This window comes from Emiliania huxleyi (genome assembly GCF_000372725.1).
Source record: "Emiliania huxleyi CCMP1516 unplaced genomic scaffold EMIHUscaffold_583, whole genome shotgun sequence".
Classification (NCBI taxonomy): Eukaryota; Haptophyta; order Isochrysidales; family Noelaerhabdaceae; genus Emiliania; species Emiliania huxleyi.
The window spans coordinates 1-17,730 of NW_005197622.1; the positions used below are offsets into that span (position 1 = coordinate 1).

At 66.7% G+C, this 17,730-nt stretch overlaps 3 protein-coding genes across 3 annotated transcripts; 1 reads left to right on the plus strand and 2 right to left on the minus strand.

Moving 5' to 3' along the window:
* Positions 1–1,046: 1,046 nt before the first annotated feature.
* EMIHUDRAFT_76716 (hypothetical protein) lies at positions 1,047–3,193 on the minus strand (the record flags this gene model as incomplete). The annotated part of the gene is made up of 3 exons (XM_005764657.1): positions 1,047–1,355; positions 1,411–2,940; positions 3,020–3,193. Coding segments are annotated over 3 exons (2,013 nt in total), but the record flags the coding sequence as incomplete, so codon positions are not given.
* Positions 3,194–4,438: 1,245 nt separating this feature from the next.
* On the minus strand, positions 4,439–5,421 carry EMIHUDRAFT_445990 (hypothetical protein). Its single transcript, XM_005764658.1, has 4 exons — positions 5,256–5,421; positions 5,079–5,111; positions 4,925–5,005; positions 4,439–4,854 (listed from the first exon to the last, which is right to left on the minus strand). Exons 1-4 carry the CDS (start codon positions 5,403–5,405, stop codon positions 4,564–4,566), a joined length of 555 nt encoding a protein of 184 aa, XP_005764715.1. The 5' UTR covers positions 5,406–5,421; the 3' UTR covers positions 4,439–4,563.
* A 3,937-nt stretch (positions 5,422–9,358) lies between these two features.
* Positions 9,359–10,267, plus strand: EMIHUDRAFT_247499 (hypothetical protein; the record flags this gene model as incomplete). The annotated part of the gene is made up of 2 exons (XM_005764659.1): positions 9,359–9,584; positions 10,110–10,267. Coding segments are annotated over 2 exons (384 nt in total), but the record flags the coding sequence as incomplete, so codon positions are not given.
* Between the last annotated feature and the right edge of the window lie 7,463 nt (positions 10,268–17,730).

A 17,730-nucleotide genomic window follows, 5' to 3' on the forward strand; every position in this document is an offset into this window, starting at 1 on the left:
TCTCTTGAGTAGAGAGTACTGAAACCACGCACGAGCCAGGGCCAGCGCCCAGGGGGGGCGCGCCATTGGGGGTGCACATACGCGGACGAGGTCTTTTTCAAGCGGTATCGTCCCCAATCGCGGTAATCAAAATGCCCGCGGCGAAACCGACATACGACAGGCAGCAGGCTCAGACGACAACCGCCCCCCCGCCCCCCCCGGCCGATCCCCTCGCGTGGGCCTGGGGGTCGCTCTGCAAGCCGCACAGCTGCCGCGGCACCGCGCAGTGCCAGGGGACTAAGTACCCCCCCTCCCGCCCACACTTGTGCTCCCGCCACCACGCTCGTCGACGAGCGATTGGGCTCGCTAGCTACCTGCCCCACCCTCACCTCCCTCTCAGTTGGCTGACAATGCGACAATCAATACGGCTTGGGCTGGCCAGAGATGGAGACACGCAGGTCTTTGGACAGACCCTTGGACATGCGCGCGCCGCTCTTGGACATGAAGGTGGTGCGGCTCTTTTGCTCGGCGACCGAGGTCATGGGCCCGTCCTGGATGCGGATGATGCCCATCTTGACGAGGTCAATGATGATGAGCCAGGAGAGGTCGTAGGCCCAGATCTTGAGCATGTCGGCCGAATCAAGCTGCTCGACGATGAAGCCGCCCGAGAACTTGATGAAGGTGTTGACGATGCACTGTGAGACGACCGCCGACATGAAGAGCTGGATGGCGGGCACCGAGAGGAAGGAGAAGCCCGTCGTGCGCGCGTTGAAGATGAGGATCGCGGACGAGTTGGAGAGCTGCAGGAACATGCACGTCTCCTTGTACCGGAAGGTGCTCGGGTTGGAGAACTTCTCCGAGAGGAATTTCTCGCCCATAACGTAGAGCAGCACCGACGAGGTGGAGAGCACGGCGCCCATCGAGTAGGCAACCACGATGAGCATCATCACGGTGGGCTGCTCCGGGTGCGGCGACGGGAGCTGGTGGTCGTACGCGATGGTGACGATGGTCAGGTCGTGGAAGAGCGCGAGCAGGATGATGAAGAGCGCGTCGAACGCCTCGTTGAAGGCGAACGAGACCACGCACAGGAAGGCGACCACCTGCACCGTCACGCAGATGCGGTAGATGACGTACGACTTGAGCCGCTTGAAGATCTTGCGCGACTCGACGATGGCGGTGAAGATGGGCGAGAGGCCGGGCCGGGTGAGGATAATGTCGGCGGCCGACTGCGCCGCGTCGGTCGCGCCCTCGACGGCGATGCCGATCTGCGCCTTCGCGAGCGCGGGCGCGTCGTTCACGCCGTCGCCGGTCATGCCGACGACCTTGCCCATCCCCATCAGCACAGCGACCACCTCGTGCTTGTCGGTGGGCATCACCTGCGCGGTGGGCGCGTGGGGGGCTGTGCGAGGAGCGGCCGTGCGCGGTGGCGACAATTTGGGCGGCATTTGCCTGGGCGAATCCGTCCGCGTGGAGGATGAGGTCGTCGCGCGCCGCAGAGGCAGGCCACAGCGCGGTGTTGGGCTGGATGTTGACGCCGAGCTCGATCTGGCGTGCGAGCTCCTTGGCGATGTTGAGGTGGTCGCCGGTGATCATCTTGACGTCGACCTCGGCGTTCTTGATCTTTGCGATCGTGTCGGCCGTGTCCACGCGCGGCGGGTCCATGATGGGCAGCGTGCCGGCGTACTTCATGGGGCCGCCGTCAATGGCGACGGCGACGCCGATGGTCTTGTATCCGCTCTTGCCAAAGGTCAAGTCCGCATCCTCGACCGCCTTCTTCATGTTAACGAAGTCGTCGACCGTCCACTGCTGCCCGCCGTCGCCCTCGATAGCCTTGCCGCCGAGCACCTTGGAGACGATGCCCTTTGCGACGCGCATCTTGCGGGAGCCGCCGATCTGCGACACGTCGGCGACGGTGCGCTTGACGGTCGGGTTGAAGCCAAAGTACTTGTCGGTGGCCCACTTCTTCTTGAGCTTCTCCGCCGCCGCGTCGACATCGCTGCCGCAGCCAACCATCTTGGCGTAGGCCTGGAAGGTGGCGCGGTCGATGGCGTCGTCCTTGTTGGCCGGGTTGGACGCGAGCGCCGCCAGCTCCAGGACCTCCTTGCCGGCGAAGCCGTTGAAGCAAGCCGCGGTGTCGTGGTAGACAGTCATCTGCGCGGTGGTGAGGGTGCCGGTCTTGTCGGAGCAGAGGACCACCATGGAGGCGATCTCCTCGAGCGCGGTGAGATGGGTGACGATGCCGCCCTCCTTGGCCATCTCCTTGGCGCCGACGGCGAGGGTGACCTTCATCACCATGGGCAGCGCGATGGGGACCGAGGCGATGACGAGCGAGAGCGACATCTCGAGCACCTCCTCGAGCGGCACGCCGCGGATGCCAACCTGGTAGAAGAGGAGCGACCCCACGGCGATGAGCGTCAGCACGATCAGAACGCGACCGGCGAGGATGATCTTGCCCTCAAACACGCCAACGTGCTTGCCGCCCGACTCCTGGATGGCCTTGGCGGCCTCGCCGATCATCGTGTGGACGCCCGTCTCCGTCACAAAGCACTCCGCCTCGCCCGTCTTCAGCACGGACCCCGACCACAGCTTCTTGCCCGAGCCGGGCTCGCCGTCAGAGTCCTCGCGCGGCACCTGCACCGGCAGCGACTCACCGGTCAGCGCCGCCTGGTCGACCTGCAGCTCGTCGCCCTCGATCCACTTGCAGTCAGCCGGCACCACATTGCCGCCACGCAGGAAGACGACGTCTCCCGGCACGAGCTCGGCAATGTCCAGAGGCGTGAAGTTGCCGTCGCGCTTTGTGGGAAGCTTGCGGATCATGCCGTCCTTGAGAGCGGAGATGGAGGCCTGCGCGTTCATCTCCTCAATGAAGCCGAGCGTCGCATTGGTCAGAAGCAGCGCGAGGATGATCCAAAAGTCGACGTACGACTTGAGCAGGAAGGCGAGGAGGCCCGCGATCTCAATCTGCGTGGGGCGCGTCGAGTAGTCAGCGGAGGGGAGTTGAGGGGGAAGGGGCAGGCTTGTGGCCGTCGCTGCGGCGCACCATGGCAGGCATCGTGCCCACGAACTGCATCGCAAACATCCTCCACAGCGGCTCCTTCTCCTCTGGAATCTCATTGCGGCCCCACTTTATTGTCTGCGCTTGGGCCTCGGCCGTGGTGAGGCCCTTTGAGCTGGGGATGAGGTCGTTGGCGTACGCACCATCCTTGGTGTCCATGGCTGCGCAGCGATTCTGTGCGCAAGCACGGAGGTGGGTGTGAGCGCGTGGGGGCGCCGCGGGGCGGAGTCGAGCGTGCACACCGACGACGAAAGCCGACGATCAAAGGACGGCTAACCAAAAGTCGCAGAAAAGTATGTGAGAATCGGAGATTCGATGGCGGAAGGGGGAATTGAGAGAGGTGGCGGGACAGCGCGATGGGTGGGGCTAGCCGTCCGAACCACAGCGCGTCCCTCCTTTTCACACACACACACTACTCGCCCAGTGGTCCTGGTCTAGTTATTAGTCGCCCGTGTCACCACCCGGACAAACAAAACGTGTGAGTGTTAGAGTTGTTTGGTATTGCTAAAATCTCTCTCTCCCACCCGGTCTTGCGGATTCAGGTCTTCCATTCGCCAGACGTATCCTAGAATTCCCTAGAGCGAGCGGCGCGACGCGCCCCCTGAGCCCACGTGCCCACCCTGAGCTGGTGGGGCTCGCACGCTGGCTAGCACGTGTTTTGCTCGATGTGTTTTCTTTCCGCGACCATAGCCGCGCACGCGTTGTCGCACACGTCGAAACGCACGTCGAACCGTGGCCTTGGCTGGCGGCGAGCTCTGACGCGAGAACCACTGGCAGGAAGCCACTGGCCGGCGACCACGAGCAGCTTCTTCTACCGCTCGAGGTCACGCTGCGACGCTGCGCACCGGTGTGTCGCATCGGCGAAACCGGTGTTTCGCATGGCCTCTCCCGCCACAGGTAGTTCACGTCTTGGATGGTGCATTTTCCTTCTCTCCCTCGGCCTCCTCCTCCTGCTTAAAGTGGCCGGCTCTAAACGGCACCTCTTCGCGCGCCTCGGCGTGCTCGGCCTTGGTCTTGGCGGGCTTGCCTTCCACTTCACGGCCTCCGCAGCTGCAGCTCTCACAACGACCGTCCTCGTGTGGTCGCCGCTGCCCCTGCTGCTGTGGCGGCGGCGGAGACGGGCCGAACCTACGAAGCCGAGATCCCAGTTCTTCAAGGCGAATGAGGCGGTGTGCCAGCCATGTCAGTCGTAGCGGCGAGTAGAGAGTGCAGTCGCCGTCGACTTCACGTCATGCTCTGAGCGACCCATACAGCTCACAGTCAGAGCACCCGTGGTGGAAGATGGGAAGTCTGAAAGCACCTCGAGGTGTGCTGATGTAGTACCCGTTCCGGCGCGCCCCTCGCTTCTATTGCGAGCATCGTACCGGATGCTTCTGTGTGAAAACTGCCCCGACGGCGACGCAATGAGAGGGAACCAGTGCGCGCGCTAAGATGGTTGCAAGAGGTGGGACCCTCCGCCCGCGCTCAGCCGCCACACACGGCGCGGCGCGCGGCGCACACAAAAATCGAGAGGGCGGGCGGGCCTGCTCTCAGAACATGAGGCGGCCCTGCTCGTCCTTCATGCCCCTGTTCTTCTCGGCGTACGCCGCAATCTTCTTCTCGTCGTCGGACAGCTCGCGCCGCGACTTGGCCGCGATCTCCTCCTTCCGCTTCTGGAGCGTGCTGCTCGCCACCTTGGCGGCCTCCTCCTTGGAGAGCCCGGCGGCGCGCGCCTTGTCCTCAGCGTAAGAGGCCTGGATCGTCGCGCCCTTCTGCTTGAAGTACGACGAGAGCTCGCCCTGCGAGCCGGCCTGGACGGTGCCAGCCTTGAACGCGTACCCCTATCCAGAGCGACCGCAGAGAGGTGAGCCGCGTCGTCCGGATGGGAGGAGGAGCGCGCAGCCCAGGCGCCGTCTCCGCGCTGCCGACCAGCTCGGGCCGCGGCGCGTACTTGTACTCCTTCATCGCTTGCCTGGCCTCGCTCGCGGTCGCCTGACGGTTGGGGATGCCGCGCCGTCAGCGGAGGGCGGGGAGGAGGCTGGCCCTCGCGTGTCCTTTATTTGACGGCCTTTTGCAGTGCCTTTTCTGCTGCCTTCTCCTGCGATCGAGGACGGGGAGAGCTGTCGATGGCCGTGCGGCGCAAACCGCGGACCTGTGACGACTAGAGCTCGATGCAAGGGCGGCAGAGTTGATGGCCGTGCGGCGCAAGCGCGTGGGACTGTGACGGTTGCTAGAGCCTCACCTTGCTCCGAGCGGATGCCGGCAGCAACGGCGCGAGCGGCGCTATCCCGGCCGCGGCGAGCGTGAGAGCGCTGCGTCGAGACGGCTGAAGCAGTAGGCTCGATGTGGGCGAGAGGGACGCAAGCACGAGCAGGGCAGCGCAGCGCGGCATCGAGTCGACCGCCCTTCGGGCGACAGTCTGAGGTCGGCGAGCTTCTGCGCACACACTGGCATAAAAGAATTCCCCGTGCCCGCCACTATAAAACCGTCATAAAAAGAATTCAATCTACTCATAGCGGTGGTTGAGGCCGATTGCCTCAACTGTCAACCACGTGGTTGACAGAGGCCTCAACCCTCAACCAAGTGGTTGACAGACCCCTTCAACCCCTCAACCACGCGGACGGAATGGCTGTTCACACCCCCCGCGCAAAGGTCTGAACACACATTCTCTGTGACGATTCATGTCGTCTTCTTTAGACGCCTGGATGCTGCATTTGACGCGCCGTTTTTACGAGTACTTGCTTCAGCTACGACCTACATGCGTGAATGGGAGGTGTGATGCAAAGCCCGGAGGAGCGCTGACAGCCATCGAAGGCGCCCCCACGGGGCGGTCCCGGCCGAGTCATGGCCGTCCGCGGACGCGGCCCTCCGTCTCCGGAGACATTACCGAACTCAAAACTGCGTTTATCAAAAGGCAGATACGAGCTCAGCTCAGTGAGATCTAGCAGCACATACCCTCTCTCAGTATCCAGAATAGTAAAGTCTGAAAAAGTCGGTCCGACCGCGCAGAGCGGTCTGGCTGTCTGCAGAGCTTCCGTCCGAGCCCTGAGAAATGTCGGAGGCATGTCGGCCCGCCATGAGCCATGTTCGCGATTTTGATGGCGTTGCCCTTATTGCACGTGAAACAGACCGCGCCGGCCACGCACCCTTGTTCCCGGAGGCCAACTCGAACAGGTTTGAGCAATGCCAATGGCCGCCTTCCATGCTCGATATGCAGCAGGAGCTTAGTTGACCCTCCTCGAAGGCCGCCCTGCTCTCGGCATTGCGTTTCGTTGCTGACTGATAGCACCGTCTGATCCAACCAGAAAGATCCGTCGAAGAGCCGTCGAGCTATACATGAGACCCAAGCAAGTCGTCGTGATGTACCAGAAAACGAAACTAGCGCCAAAATTGAGATCTCAGGATCGACATTAATTTCTCGCGCCTACTTTTGCTGCTTGAGACTCGCCAAATAGATCCTGCGTCTATGACCGTGTGCAACGTCAAGTCGTGAACCGCGACAAGACCATCGCGCCAAGCGCGACTCTGTTGCTTTATGCGGCAGCATTCACCCGTGACTCTTGCCGTGGATGGTTAGTGACCGCGGTTGCTTACGCAATACTAGCCGTGAACTGAGCTTCACCAGCCATTTCTCTTCCTTCCCTTGCCTTCTCTTGCCGTCCGTTCTCTGTGCGCATTCCACTGCATGCGGCATCACACGCGTCTTCTGCCGGGCGCGCATCTGAACTCGTACCAGGTAGGCCATCGCTTTGCTGAAAGATCAGGCGCCTGAATGGCGACAGTGAGCGTCTCCTACTTATGGATTGCGCTCGAGGTACGAGGAGCGCAGGAGCGCGCCGCAGGCGAAGCGATTTTTTGGCGGCAGGGGCTGTTCCAGTTTATCTTGTGATCACGCGCGAGCCTGTGAATAGGCCCTGGAGGCCTCAACCCCCAACTAAAGGGTTGACGGGGGGTCTCAACCGTCAACCAGATGGTTGAGGGGGGGCCTCAACCCTCAACCCCTCAACCACCCCTATGGGCAGAATTCAATGTCAACCCCTGGCAGCGCCGCCACCTCTCAGATGCACATGCCCAGTTCGTCGGACGATGTTCCGGACAAGGTCGTGAAAGCGGTGGTGCGAGGCGAAGACGGAGCAGTGCAAGTGTGGCTCAACGGCGGAGGTTTGGTCGACGCTACAATCGACGTGAGCGGCAGGACTCTGCTGTTCGCCGCCGCCGCGCGTGGCCACGAAGAGGTGACCGCGCTGCTGCTGGCGCGTGGCGCGGCGGTCAACCAAGGTATTGTCGGCGGCTGCACGCCGCTGTACGCCGCATGCCAGGAGGGACACCTCATGTGCGCCCGGCTGCTCCTCGGGGCTGGTGCGGCGGTCAACCAGGCTGCGGACGGCGGCGTCACACCGCTGATCGTGGCATGCGAGAAGGGCCACGTCGACGTCCTCCGGCTGCTCCTCGAGGCTGACGCGGCGATCAACCAAGCCACGGAAGGCGGTGCCACACCGCTGTACGTCGCGTGCCAGGAGGGCCACCTCGGCATCGTCCGGCTGCTTATCAAGGCTGGCGCGGCGATCAAGCAAGCCACGGACGGCGGCTTCACGCCGCTGTACGTCTCGTGCCAGAACGGCTCCCTCGACAACGTCCGGCTGCTCCTCGAAGCGGGCGCGGCGGTCGACCAAGCTAAGGATGACGGCGGCACGCCCCTGTACATCGCGTGCCAGAAGGGCCACCTCGACTGCTCCTTGGGGCGGGCGCGGCGTGCAGCTGCTCCTTGGGGCCGGCGCGGCGGTCAAACAAGCCCTGAGCAACGGCGCCACGCCGCTGCACATCGCGTGCTTCAAGGGCCACCCCGCCGTCGTGCTCAGCCTGCTGCGGGCGGGCGCAGACAAGGCGGCGCGCACCTCGGACGGGCGTACGGCGCTGCAACTGGCCAAGGAGAACGGCCACGCCGAGTGCGTCAAGGTCTTGTCCGAGGAGGCGGCGCGGCGCGAGGCGACGGGCGCGGCGGCGGCGGCGGAGGGCCGAGCAGGGGTGGGCGGCGCTTCCTCGGGCGCGGCAGCGGCAGCAGCTGTGGACGCGCCGCTGCTTGGGAAGCGAGTCGTGCTCGGCGGGCTCTCTGCCCGCCCCGAGCTGAACGGGCGGCGAGGCGTGGCTCAGAGCTTCGAGGGCGGGCGGTACGCTGTGGCGCTCGAGGGCGGCGGCGAGAGCGTGCGGGTGCGACCGGGTTTTCTGTCGCCGGCTGCGGCGGCCGAGCAGGCGTCGGGCAGTGCCGCGGCAGTCTCCGATGAGGTCATCGCGGCAGCTCGGCGAGGCGAGGAGGAGGCGGTGCTGGCGTGGCTCGAGGGCGGCGGGCGGGTCAACGCGACATACGAGAGAGACGAGGTGAGCGGCCGCACGCTGCTGATGGCCGCCGCCAACAACGCCCACGAGCGGGTGGTCGAGTTGCTGCTGCGGCACGGCGCGGAGATCAACCTGCAGAGCAGCGACGGCGGCACCGCGCTGATGTACGCCGCCTGCCAAGGCCACGAGCGGGTGGTCGACCTGCTGCTGCGGCACGGCGCGGAGATCAACCTGCAGGACAGCGACGGCTGGACCGCGCTGACGTGCGCCGCCGACCTCGGCCACAAGCGGGTGATCGACTTGCTGCTGCAGCACGGCGCGGAGATCAACCTGCAGAGCGGCGGCGGCTGGACCGCGCTGAGGTACGCCGCCTTCAACGGCCACGAGCGGGTGGTTGACTTGCTGCTGCGGCACGGCGCGGAGGTCAACCTGCAGGACGGCAGGGGCCGCACCGCGCTGATGGACGCCGCCTACCAGAACCACCCCGCCGTCGTGCTCCGCTTGCTGCGGGCGGGCGCAGACACGGCGGCGCGCAGTGCAGGCAAGACGGCGCTGCAGCTGGCCAAGAAGAAGGGCCACACCGAGTGCGTGTGCGCCCTCGAGGCGGCGGCGGAGGCGACGCGGCGTGCTGAGGCGCTGGCGACAGAGGCGGCCAGGCGGGCGGCGGAGGAGGAGAGGCGGGCGGCGGTCGAGGAGCGGCGGGCGGCGGTCGAGGAGCGGCGGGCGGCGGTCGAGGAGCGGCGGGCGGCGGTCGCTGCCGCCCTCGAGGAGAAGCGGCGCGCCATTGCCGCCGAGACCGCGGCGAAGCTTGCCGCCGACCGCGCTGCGGCGGAGGCGGCGCAGCGAGCGAGGACGGCGGAGCGCTCGTCTGCCGAGGCTGCGGAGCGAGACGCGCAGCGGGCAGCGCTCGCGGCTCGCAAGGCAGACGAGGCGGCGGCGACGCGGCAGAGGGAGGAGGCTGCGGAGAGGCGGGCGAGAGAGGCAGAGGCGAAGCGGCGCGCACGGCTGGAGGAGCAGAAGGAGGCCAAGAAGGTGGCCAAGGAGAAGAAGAAGGCGCAGCGCAACACGCCGTCCGCTTTTGCGCTGCAGGAAGAGCGCGAGAAGCGCGCCGCGGCCGAAGAACGCGAGCGCAAAGAGAAGGCCGAGGCGCTCGCGGCCGAGCTTGCGGCCGAGCGCGAGGCAAAGACCGCAGCCGAGGAGGAGGCGAGGCGCGAGCAGCTGGAGCGCGAGGCGGCCGGTCGAGCAGCGGCGGAGGCGGCGGCAGCGGAGGCGGAGGCGGCGGCGAGAGAGGCGAAGAGAGCGGAGCTTGAGGCGAAGGTGGAGAGGGCAGTGGCCGAGAGGGCGGCGGCCGAGAGGGTGGAGGCCGAGAGGGCAGTCGAGGAGGTTGCGGCGGCGCGGGAGGCAGATGCGGCGCGGTACGCCGAGGAGATGCTGGCGGAGGAGGTGGCGGAGAGCAAGAAAGGCAAGAAGAAGGGCAAGAAGAAGGGCGGCGGGGGCGGCGCTGGGCCGTCACAGGGGCTGCCGGAGGCGCCGGTGGACACGGCAGTGGCGGCGCTGGCGGCGGCGCTCGAGGAGAGCGCGAGGCTGGAGGCGACGCGGCGCGAGGTGGAGGAGCGGGCTCCTGAGCCCGAGGTCGGCGAGGCGTACGCGGCGTCCGAGGCCGCGCCTCCCCCAAGCGAGCCGCCGCCGCCCGCCACCGTCTCGCTCGCCGACGCAAGCTTCGAAACGGGCCGCCCGGCCGTGCCCGAGTCGACCCTCGGAGGCGAGACGACTTGTATCATCTGCTTCTCCAACGCAAAGTCGCATGTCGCGGGGCCTTGCGGGCATTTGTGCGCTTGCGGCCCCTGCTCTGCCAAGATGGAGTCGTGCCCCATCTGCCGCGCACCGGTGCTGATGTGGATGCAGCTGCGCGTGGCCTGAGGCGATCTGAAGTCCACCTCAGCGCTCCGGAGGCGCGGAGGTCCGGGTTGAGGCGAGAGTGCCTGAATCATCTTGCCTCATGGAAGGCTGTCGTACCGCAGAGACTGTCGTACAGTAGTATGTCGGATCCGAAAGAAGGGAGAAGGGAATGCCGGGAGGGGTAGAGGATGTGTGTATGTATCTCTGAGAAGGTGAAGTCTGCAGTCCGGCTCGGCCGCGTGTATCGGTCGGGACCCGCTAGACACGTAGTCGTAGAGACAGGCGCGATGAACGGGCTGGGCTCTGCCCCCCCCCGACGGCTGGGCTCTGCCACAACATCGTACGGCACAACTACGCTACACTCCCCCCGGTCGCTCCCCCCCACGCCCAGCGCCCGGGGCACGTCATCGAACGTCACGCGTGAGGGTATACAGGGTTCGAGCACTTGGAGGTAGGTAGGAAGGTGAAGAGAACAGTCAGGCTCGGACTGGACACCAACGCGGTACGGGGTGTGGACCCTGAGTTGGACAGGGGTTGTGCGCTGGGCCCTCCTGCTCGGCTCCAGCCAGTAGACAAGTCTTGTCATCAACAGAGTAGATGGATCTGACCTCGGGGCCGATGTGACCAAGCGCTGGTAGCGTGGTTTAACCTCACAACCACGGTCTCACAGTGTGCCGGCAGTCGTCGAGCAGTGTCGCTCACACAAGCCGCAGCACAAGTGACTGAGGGCCAGTGAGGGCGAGCCCATCGCTGTCACAGCTGTGGCAGCCGCACAGTAGGTTGTGCCAACTGTGCAGAGCGTGTGAGCAGCAGAGGAGCTTCACTCCAGGCTTCAGGCGCAAAGAGCTGCATGCCACCGAAGGCGCTGTCGAGGTTCGCCGAGCGCGGCGAAATCGAGGGACACCGTCACCGACGAGCGCGTTGGACTTTTCACTCCGGACAAAGACGGCGACACGCACACGAGCCGCGGCCGTGTCGCCGTCATAGCGGCGAGGCGCGGGACCGTCTGTGGCGAAGTGGGTCGCGTCCCCCGATTTTGCTCAACTCACGGGCCACACCCTTTATGGGTGGACGCCAGACAGATGACGACGACACGCTCGAGCGACACAGACACAAACAAGCTCGCTCACCAGACATACAGCCAGCTGGGCTGCCACACACCCTGAGTGGGCGTACACATCACTCACTCAGTCAGGGCCACGTCCCCCCTGTCGCCTCCCCCAGCACCCGCGGTGCCAACAGCACACAAACAGAGAGAGGCGACAGCGGTACTTGGAGAGCAAGAAGCCGACAGGGGGGATTTCTCTTGGCGTTAGTGCCAGTGCGCGCCAGTCCCGTGCCCAGTGTGGGTGAACCTTCTTTTCTACCAGGCTAGGATTGAGAGCAGCCTCGCTCTCAATCCTAGAGAAGTCGAAGGATTGTGAGCAGCACTCCTCGCAATCGTAGCATCTCTGTGCGATTGTGAGCACCCACGCTCGCAATCCTACATCTTCTAGGACTAAGAGCAGCTCCGCTCCCAAGGCGACTGGTGACGCCTACGACTACTTCTACCAGCGCGCTCACAATCCGAGCAAACTCTAGGGTTGCGAGCAGCTTGGCTCACAATCCTAGCAACATGCCTCCGATTGCGAGCAGGAGCGCTCGCAATCCTACGTCTTGTAGGACTATGAGCGGCTGCGCTCACACTCGTACCAAAGATCCAAGGACTGCTAGTTGGCTAGCAGGCGCACAGAGGGCGCTCCCAATCGCTCCAGCCGCGAGCGCTTGTGAGTGAGCGCGCCGGGAGGGTCTCATCACAATCCAAACAGTGATCGCACCGATTGCGAGGGGACCCGCTCGCAAATCCTAGAAGTCGTAGGACTGTGGGCGGTGTCGCTCGCAATCGGCGAAAGTTCTAGGATTGCGAGCGCTCCTGCTCGCAATCGGAGGCATGTTGCTAGGATTGTGAGCCAAGCTGCTCGCAACCCTAGAGTTTGCTCGGATTGTGAGCGCGCTGGTAGTAGTCGTAAGCGTCACCAGTCACCTTGTGAGCGGAGCTGCTCTTAGTCCTAGAAGATGTAGGATTGCGAGCGTGGGTGCTCACAATCGCACAGAGATGCTACGATTGCGAGGAGTGCTGCTCACAATCCTTCGACTTCTAGGATTGAGAGCGAGGCTGCTCTCAAAGTCTCAATCCTAGCCTGGTAGAAAAGCACTTGGAGCACTTGGAGTGCAGTCATTAGCCTCACATCCAGGGCCGGGGAGCTAAGAAGCGCACCCCCAGCGGGCCGGATGATCGGCATCGGGTTACGGGCTAGAGAGCCCTAGCCCTGGGGGGGTGCGCGTTCGCAGGGAAAGGGCCGTAAAGTAAACACAGGTCTCCGAGGGTTGGACCCGCGTACCGGGTTTCCCCTTAACTGCAGGACGCCCCCTCTACTCGGAGCTAGGGGACATTACACTGTACACCACGCCCAAACACAGACACTTGCTTAGTCCTCGGTCCCGTAGCTCCACCTTCCGTCCTCCCGGGGCTCCGGTTCTCCTCGATTCGCTCTCTTGCTCGCTTGCCGAGCGTCATACGACGGCTGGGGGGGTCGTTTCCCTCGTTGTTCATGGTGTCGCTTTCTCCGCTGCCGCCTTTCGTCTTCGCCAGCTCCTCCCGGCTCCACCGGTTCCGAGAGTGTCGACGGCCCGGCCGAGGTTTCCCCGGGCGAGGACGGCGGCATTGGACCGTGTCGCCTCCCCTCCCCGGGAGGTCGGGCCCGCTCTCCCTGGTCGACGAGTCGCGCCCGCACCCGCGGCCTCTCTATCGTTCTCGGCTCGCCCCTCCCCCCCGCTGGCCCCTCGTCGAGCTCGGAGGGCCGTGGCTCCCCTTGTCGTAAATCACGGTGGTCCAGCTGCCGCCGCGACGGGTCTACCCCTGGCGGGCTCGTATGTCCCGACCCCACTCGCAGAGGCCGAGATAGCTCAACTCTCACCCCCTCCGACAGTTGACTCCAGGTCTCACCCGGGGCCCTCCGGTCTCGACCTCCCGATTCGTCTGCTGGCCCACTGTCTCCCCACAGCACCTCCCCCCCCTCGGTCCCCTCCCTCGGGTACTCCAGCCTCCGGCGGGGCGGCTGCGGATTCCCCAGGTTCCGAGCGGGTCCGTACGGTGACGGCCACGCCGGCAGCGGGGGCGCAGGCGGCGGTGGGGGGGGCGGGTACGGTGGCGGCACTGGCGGCCACAACGAACGCCTGGTGTGGAGCCTCAGTGGCAGCCCCATGACCCTGCGGCCACTCCAGCAGAGGAGGCGGAGGCGGTGGCAGGGGTGGCGGGTACGGTGGCGGCATTGGCAGCCGCAACGCCTGGTGTGGAGCCTCGGGGGCGGCCCCTCGACTTTGTGGCCGTTCTAGGCGGAGGCCGCACTGATTTCTCTTGGCGGCGCTGCTTGGCCCCTCGCACAGTCCTGCAGCGCGCTGCTGGCCTCACACTGCCTCGCTGAAAAGACCTGATGAAGGACGTGGACATCGAGGCCGCTCTTGCCGCAAACCGGCGAAAGATCCTCTCAGTTCGACGCGCGGAGGGCCACGACCAGCCGGAGCTCTCCTCCGAACGGCTGCGCAAGATGGCGACGCGGTCCAAGCGGGCGCGAGGCCGGCGGCAGCGGTCGGACGCAGAGGCCGTGCGCTGGGCACGCAAGCTGCAGCGGCTGATGCAGGGGCTGATCGGGCTGCAGGTCGCCTCGCTCCTGCTCGCCACCGCCGCCGCCGGAGCGCCGGTGCTGCTCCTCTTCTGCGGCATCGACGGATTTGGGATGGCGGCGACGCTGCCGGACGTGCAGCGCCACCACGCGCTGTGCACGGTCTTCAACCTGTGCTACCTCCTCGGCTCCGTCGGCGCTCCGGTCGCCCTCTCCGCCGCACGCAGCGACGAGGACGCTCACGACACTCCCGCCGCTGGCCGGCCTGTGAACGGCGTCTCTTCACGGCTGGAGGTGTCAACAGGACGACGAGCTCCCGCCGCTTCTCGGCCCGTTCCTGTTTGTGCTCTCGTCGCTGGTCAACCTCTCGAGCCTCGCGGCGGGGGCGGCGGCGGCCTACGTGCTGCGCCGCCCGCTGATGCTCTACCGGTACGGCTCGGTGGCACTCGACGAGGAGGCGGGGCCCGACCTGTGTGGCGGGCACCACTGCTCCGCTCGAGCGACAGGTCCGCGACGTGTCCGGGACATGTCCCGCAGGCGGCCGACCTGCGGCTGGTCCGAGGCCTCTCCGCCTTCACCGTCGACGACGCCGAGTCTGCGCCTGTGCTCGCTTGGCTGCCGCGGCCACTGAGCCCTCTCTCCATCACCCTTCTCGGAGCCTTCCCGCAGGTCGGCGCTCGGCTCGCCGGGCGGCCACGGCTGCGACGAGGTGGAGTTGGCAGAGGCGAGCGAGGGCGAGCCGGTCGTGCCGCTCGTCTTCTTGCCCGTCAAGGCGACGCGCGGGAAGGCTCCGAGAAGGCTCCCGGACTGGCTCCCGTCTCTCACTCGTCCTCCTGCGCCGTCAAGGCGACGCCGAAGACGCCGAAGACGCCCAAGCCCAAGCGGGACGCGCTCAGCAAGGCCATCGCCACCGTCCCGATGCTAACGCCGCCGCCGCGCGGCCAGCCGGCGGGCGGCCAGCCGGCGGGCGGGGTTGCGCGGAAGCAGAGCTGGCTGGAGGCGGCGGAGGCGGCGTCCGAGGTCGCGTTTGGCCCTCCCTCAGAGGAGGAGGAGGGCGGAGAGGAGGAGGGGGCGGAGCCGGCGCCGGTGAAGGCGGCGCCCGCAGCCGCGCTGCGGCCGGTGGCGGCGCAGCGGCTTGTGCTAAGCGACGAGAGCGACGAGGAGAGCGACGAGGGCGGCGGAGAGGGCGGCGGCGGAGGCGGCGGCGGCGGGGTGGCGAATGGCGGAGGCGGGGCGGGCGGCGGCAAGGAGGGCGGCGGCAAGGAGGGCGGCGGTGGGGAGGGCGGTGGCGAGGGGCGGCCGGCGGCGGGGGAGGGAGGCGAGGCTGCCCCCGCGTTGGCCTCTGCCGGGCATGGCGAGGGCACCGGCGAGGGCGGCGGCGAGGGTGGAGGCGAGGCGGGCGGCGCTGCGGACGACCCGGAGGGGGGCGGCGCGGCTGCGGGCCGCCTCTCGCTCGGCGCCAAGGTGCGGGGACTGGGGGCGGGCCTGCGCGGCAAAGCGGTCGAGGGGCTCCGCGCCATGGCGGAGGCTGTGGACGAGCCCGCCGAGTCGGCGGACGAGCTGTTTGCCCGCGCGAAGGCGCTCAACGCGGAGGGGCGGTACAAGAAGGCGCGCGCCGCCCGCCACCCGCTCCCCCCGCCCCTCCCGCCCCCCCCGTCCGCCCTCACCCTCCCGCCCCTCTCCCCTCTGCCGCAGGCGTGCGAGGCACTCGAGGCCGCGTACGCGCTGCAGCCGAAGATCTCGACCGCCCTCTCGGCAGCCAACCTCCGCGTCAAGCTATTAATTAGCTATTAATCAACTATTAATCAACTATTAATTAGGCAGCCAACCTTCGCGTCAAGCTCGGCGACCACGCGATGGCGGCGGCCGCGTACCGGCGAGCCGTCGGCGCGCGGCGCAGCAGTCCGAGATCGCCCGAGGTCACCTCCGAGATCACCCGAGGTTAGGCAAGTCATCGCCGCGGCGCAACAGTCCGAGGGGGGGCCGTCGGCCGCGGAGCTGTCGATGGCGCGCTCGCGGCTCAAGGAGAGCGGACGGGCGGAGGTGGGCGGACGAGAGGCCAGCCGTGCGACACCCTCTCCGCCCTCTGCCCGCAGGAGGCCGAGGAGGGGCTCCGCGCCTCGCGTGTCGGCATCGAGCTGCTGCCGCGGGGCGGCGTGCCGGCGAGGCTCGCCGGCTCGCTGACTTGTGTGAACGGCGTCTCTTCACGGCTCGAGCTGTGAGCAGGCGAGCCTCGCCGCCACCGCAACCTCGCTCGAGGAGAAGCTGGAGGACCTCTTCTCCGAGTCGGCCTCCCTGTACGCGGAGCACGGCACCGAGCTGCAGGCGCGACATCATCTCCCCCCATATCTCCCCCATATCTCCCCCATATCTCCCCATGGAGCGGCACCGAGCTGCAGGCGCGACATCATCTCCCCCCATATCTCCCCCATATCTCCCCCATATCTCCCCATGGAGCGGCACCGAGCTGCAGGCGCGACATCATCTCCCCCCATATCTCCCCCATATCTCCCCCATATCTCCCCATGGAGCGGCACCGAGCTGCAGGCGGCGGCGTGCGGACTGCCCTCGGGGGCTCTTTCTCAACCCTCCCCCTCCCCCCCCCTCCTCCTTCTCCTCCCCCAGGACGGGATCCGGCAGCTGGTGCGGCTGCTGCGCGCGCGGCGGCTCGTCGCGGCGGGGCAGACGCTCAAGCCGATCGAGCGGCTGGTGACACGAGCGTGCCTCGCGGAGAGGGACGAGCAGGAGAGGGGACGCGCCGCGATGGGCCGAGCCGAGATGAGCAGAGAGCCGCGATGAGCCGAGAGGAATTGCGATGGGTCGAGATGGGCGGAGATGGGCGGAGATAGGCGGAGATGGGAGGAGATGAGCGGAGATGAGCGGAGATGAGCCGAGCCGGCCCCGCGTGGGCAGTTGGCAGCGCGCTCAGGCTGGTCCGGACGGCGGTAGGAGAGGGAGTGGCTCCTCATATCTCCCCATATCTCCCCATATCTCCCCATATCTCCCCGTATCTCCCCATATCTCCCCATATCTCCCCATGGTAGGAGAGGGAGTGGCTCACGGCGGTGCGGACGATGCTCAACGAGTTGCGGAGTCGCGCCGCTGAGGTGAGCACCGCGCTGCGCGAGTTCAAGGAGAGCGGCGACGGCGGCGGCGGCGGGTGGAAGCTCGCGTCCGAGGCGGCGGGCGTGCGGACCGAGTGGCGGCCCGCCGACGAGGGCGCCGCCTTTTGGATCCGGTGGGCTGTGGGGGGGGGGGGGGGGGGAGCGGCTCCTCGCGTGCGGCCGCGCCTCGCCCTCAGCTGACTCCCTCTCTCCCGGTAGGCTGGGCGGCGAGCTGCGCGGCGCCTCGCTCACGCACCCGCTCCGCGTGGAGCACGAGGCCAAGGGCACGAGCCCTTGCCCCTGAGCCGTCTCGGAGCCTCCCCGCAGGCACGCGCTCAGCGTGGCGTACGAGGCCGACTTGTGGCGCAACTGGATCCCGCTCTGCTCGGCGGCGGAGGTCGTCGCTGCGCCCGAGCCGCTCGAGCGGGTCACGTACTGCCAGTTCGACTTGCCGATGCTGCGGCGCGGCCTGCTGCTGCACTGGTCCCTCTCGGACCAGCTCCTCGAGCGGCAGTCCCTGCTGCTGCTCGGCGCGTCCGTGCCCGAGGGGGCGGACGCGCGTCTGCCGGCGGCGGCGGCGGGCGTGGCGCTCGCCGAAGCCGCCGCCATCAAGGTGCTCGTGCAGCCGCTCTCGCGCAGCTCGGCGCGCATCGATTGGGTGATGCAGGTCGACCTCAAGGCCTCTTCCGCGCTGCCGCAAGCCATCGTCTCGATGGTG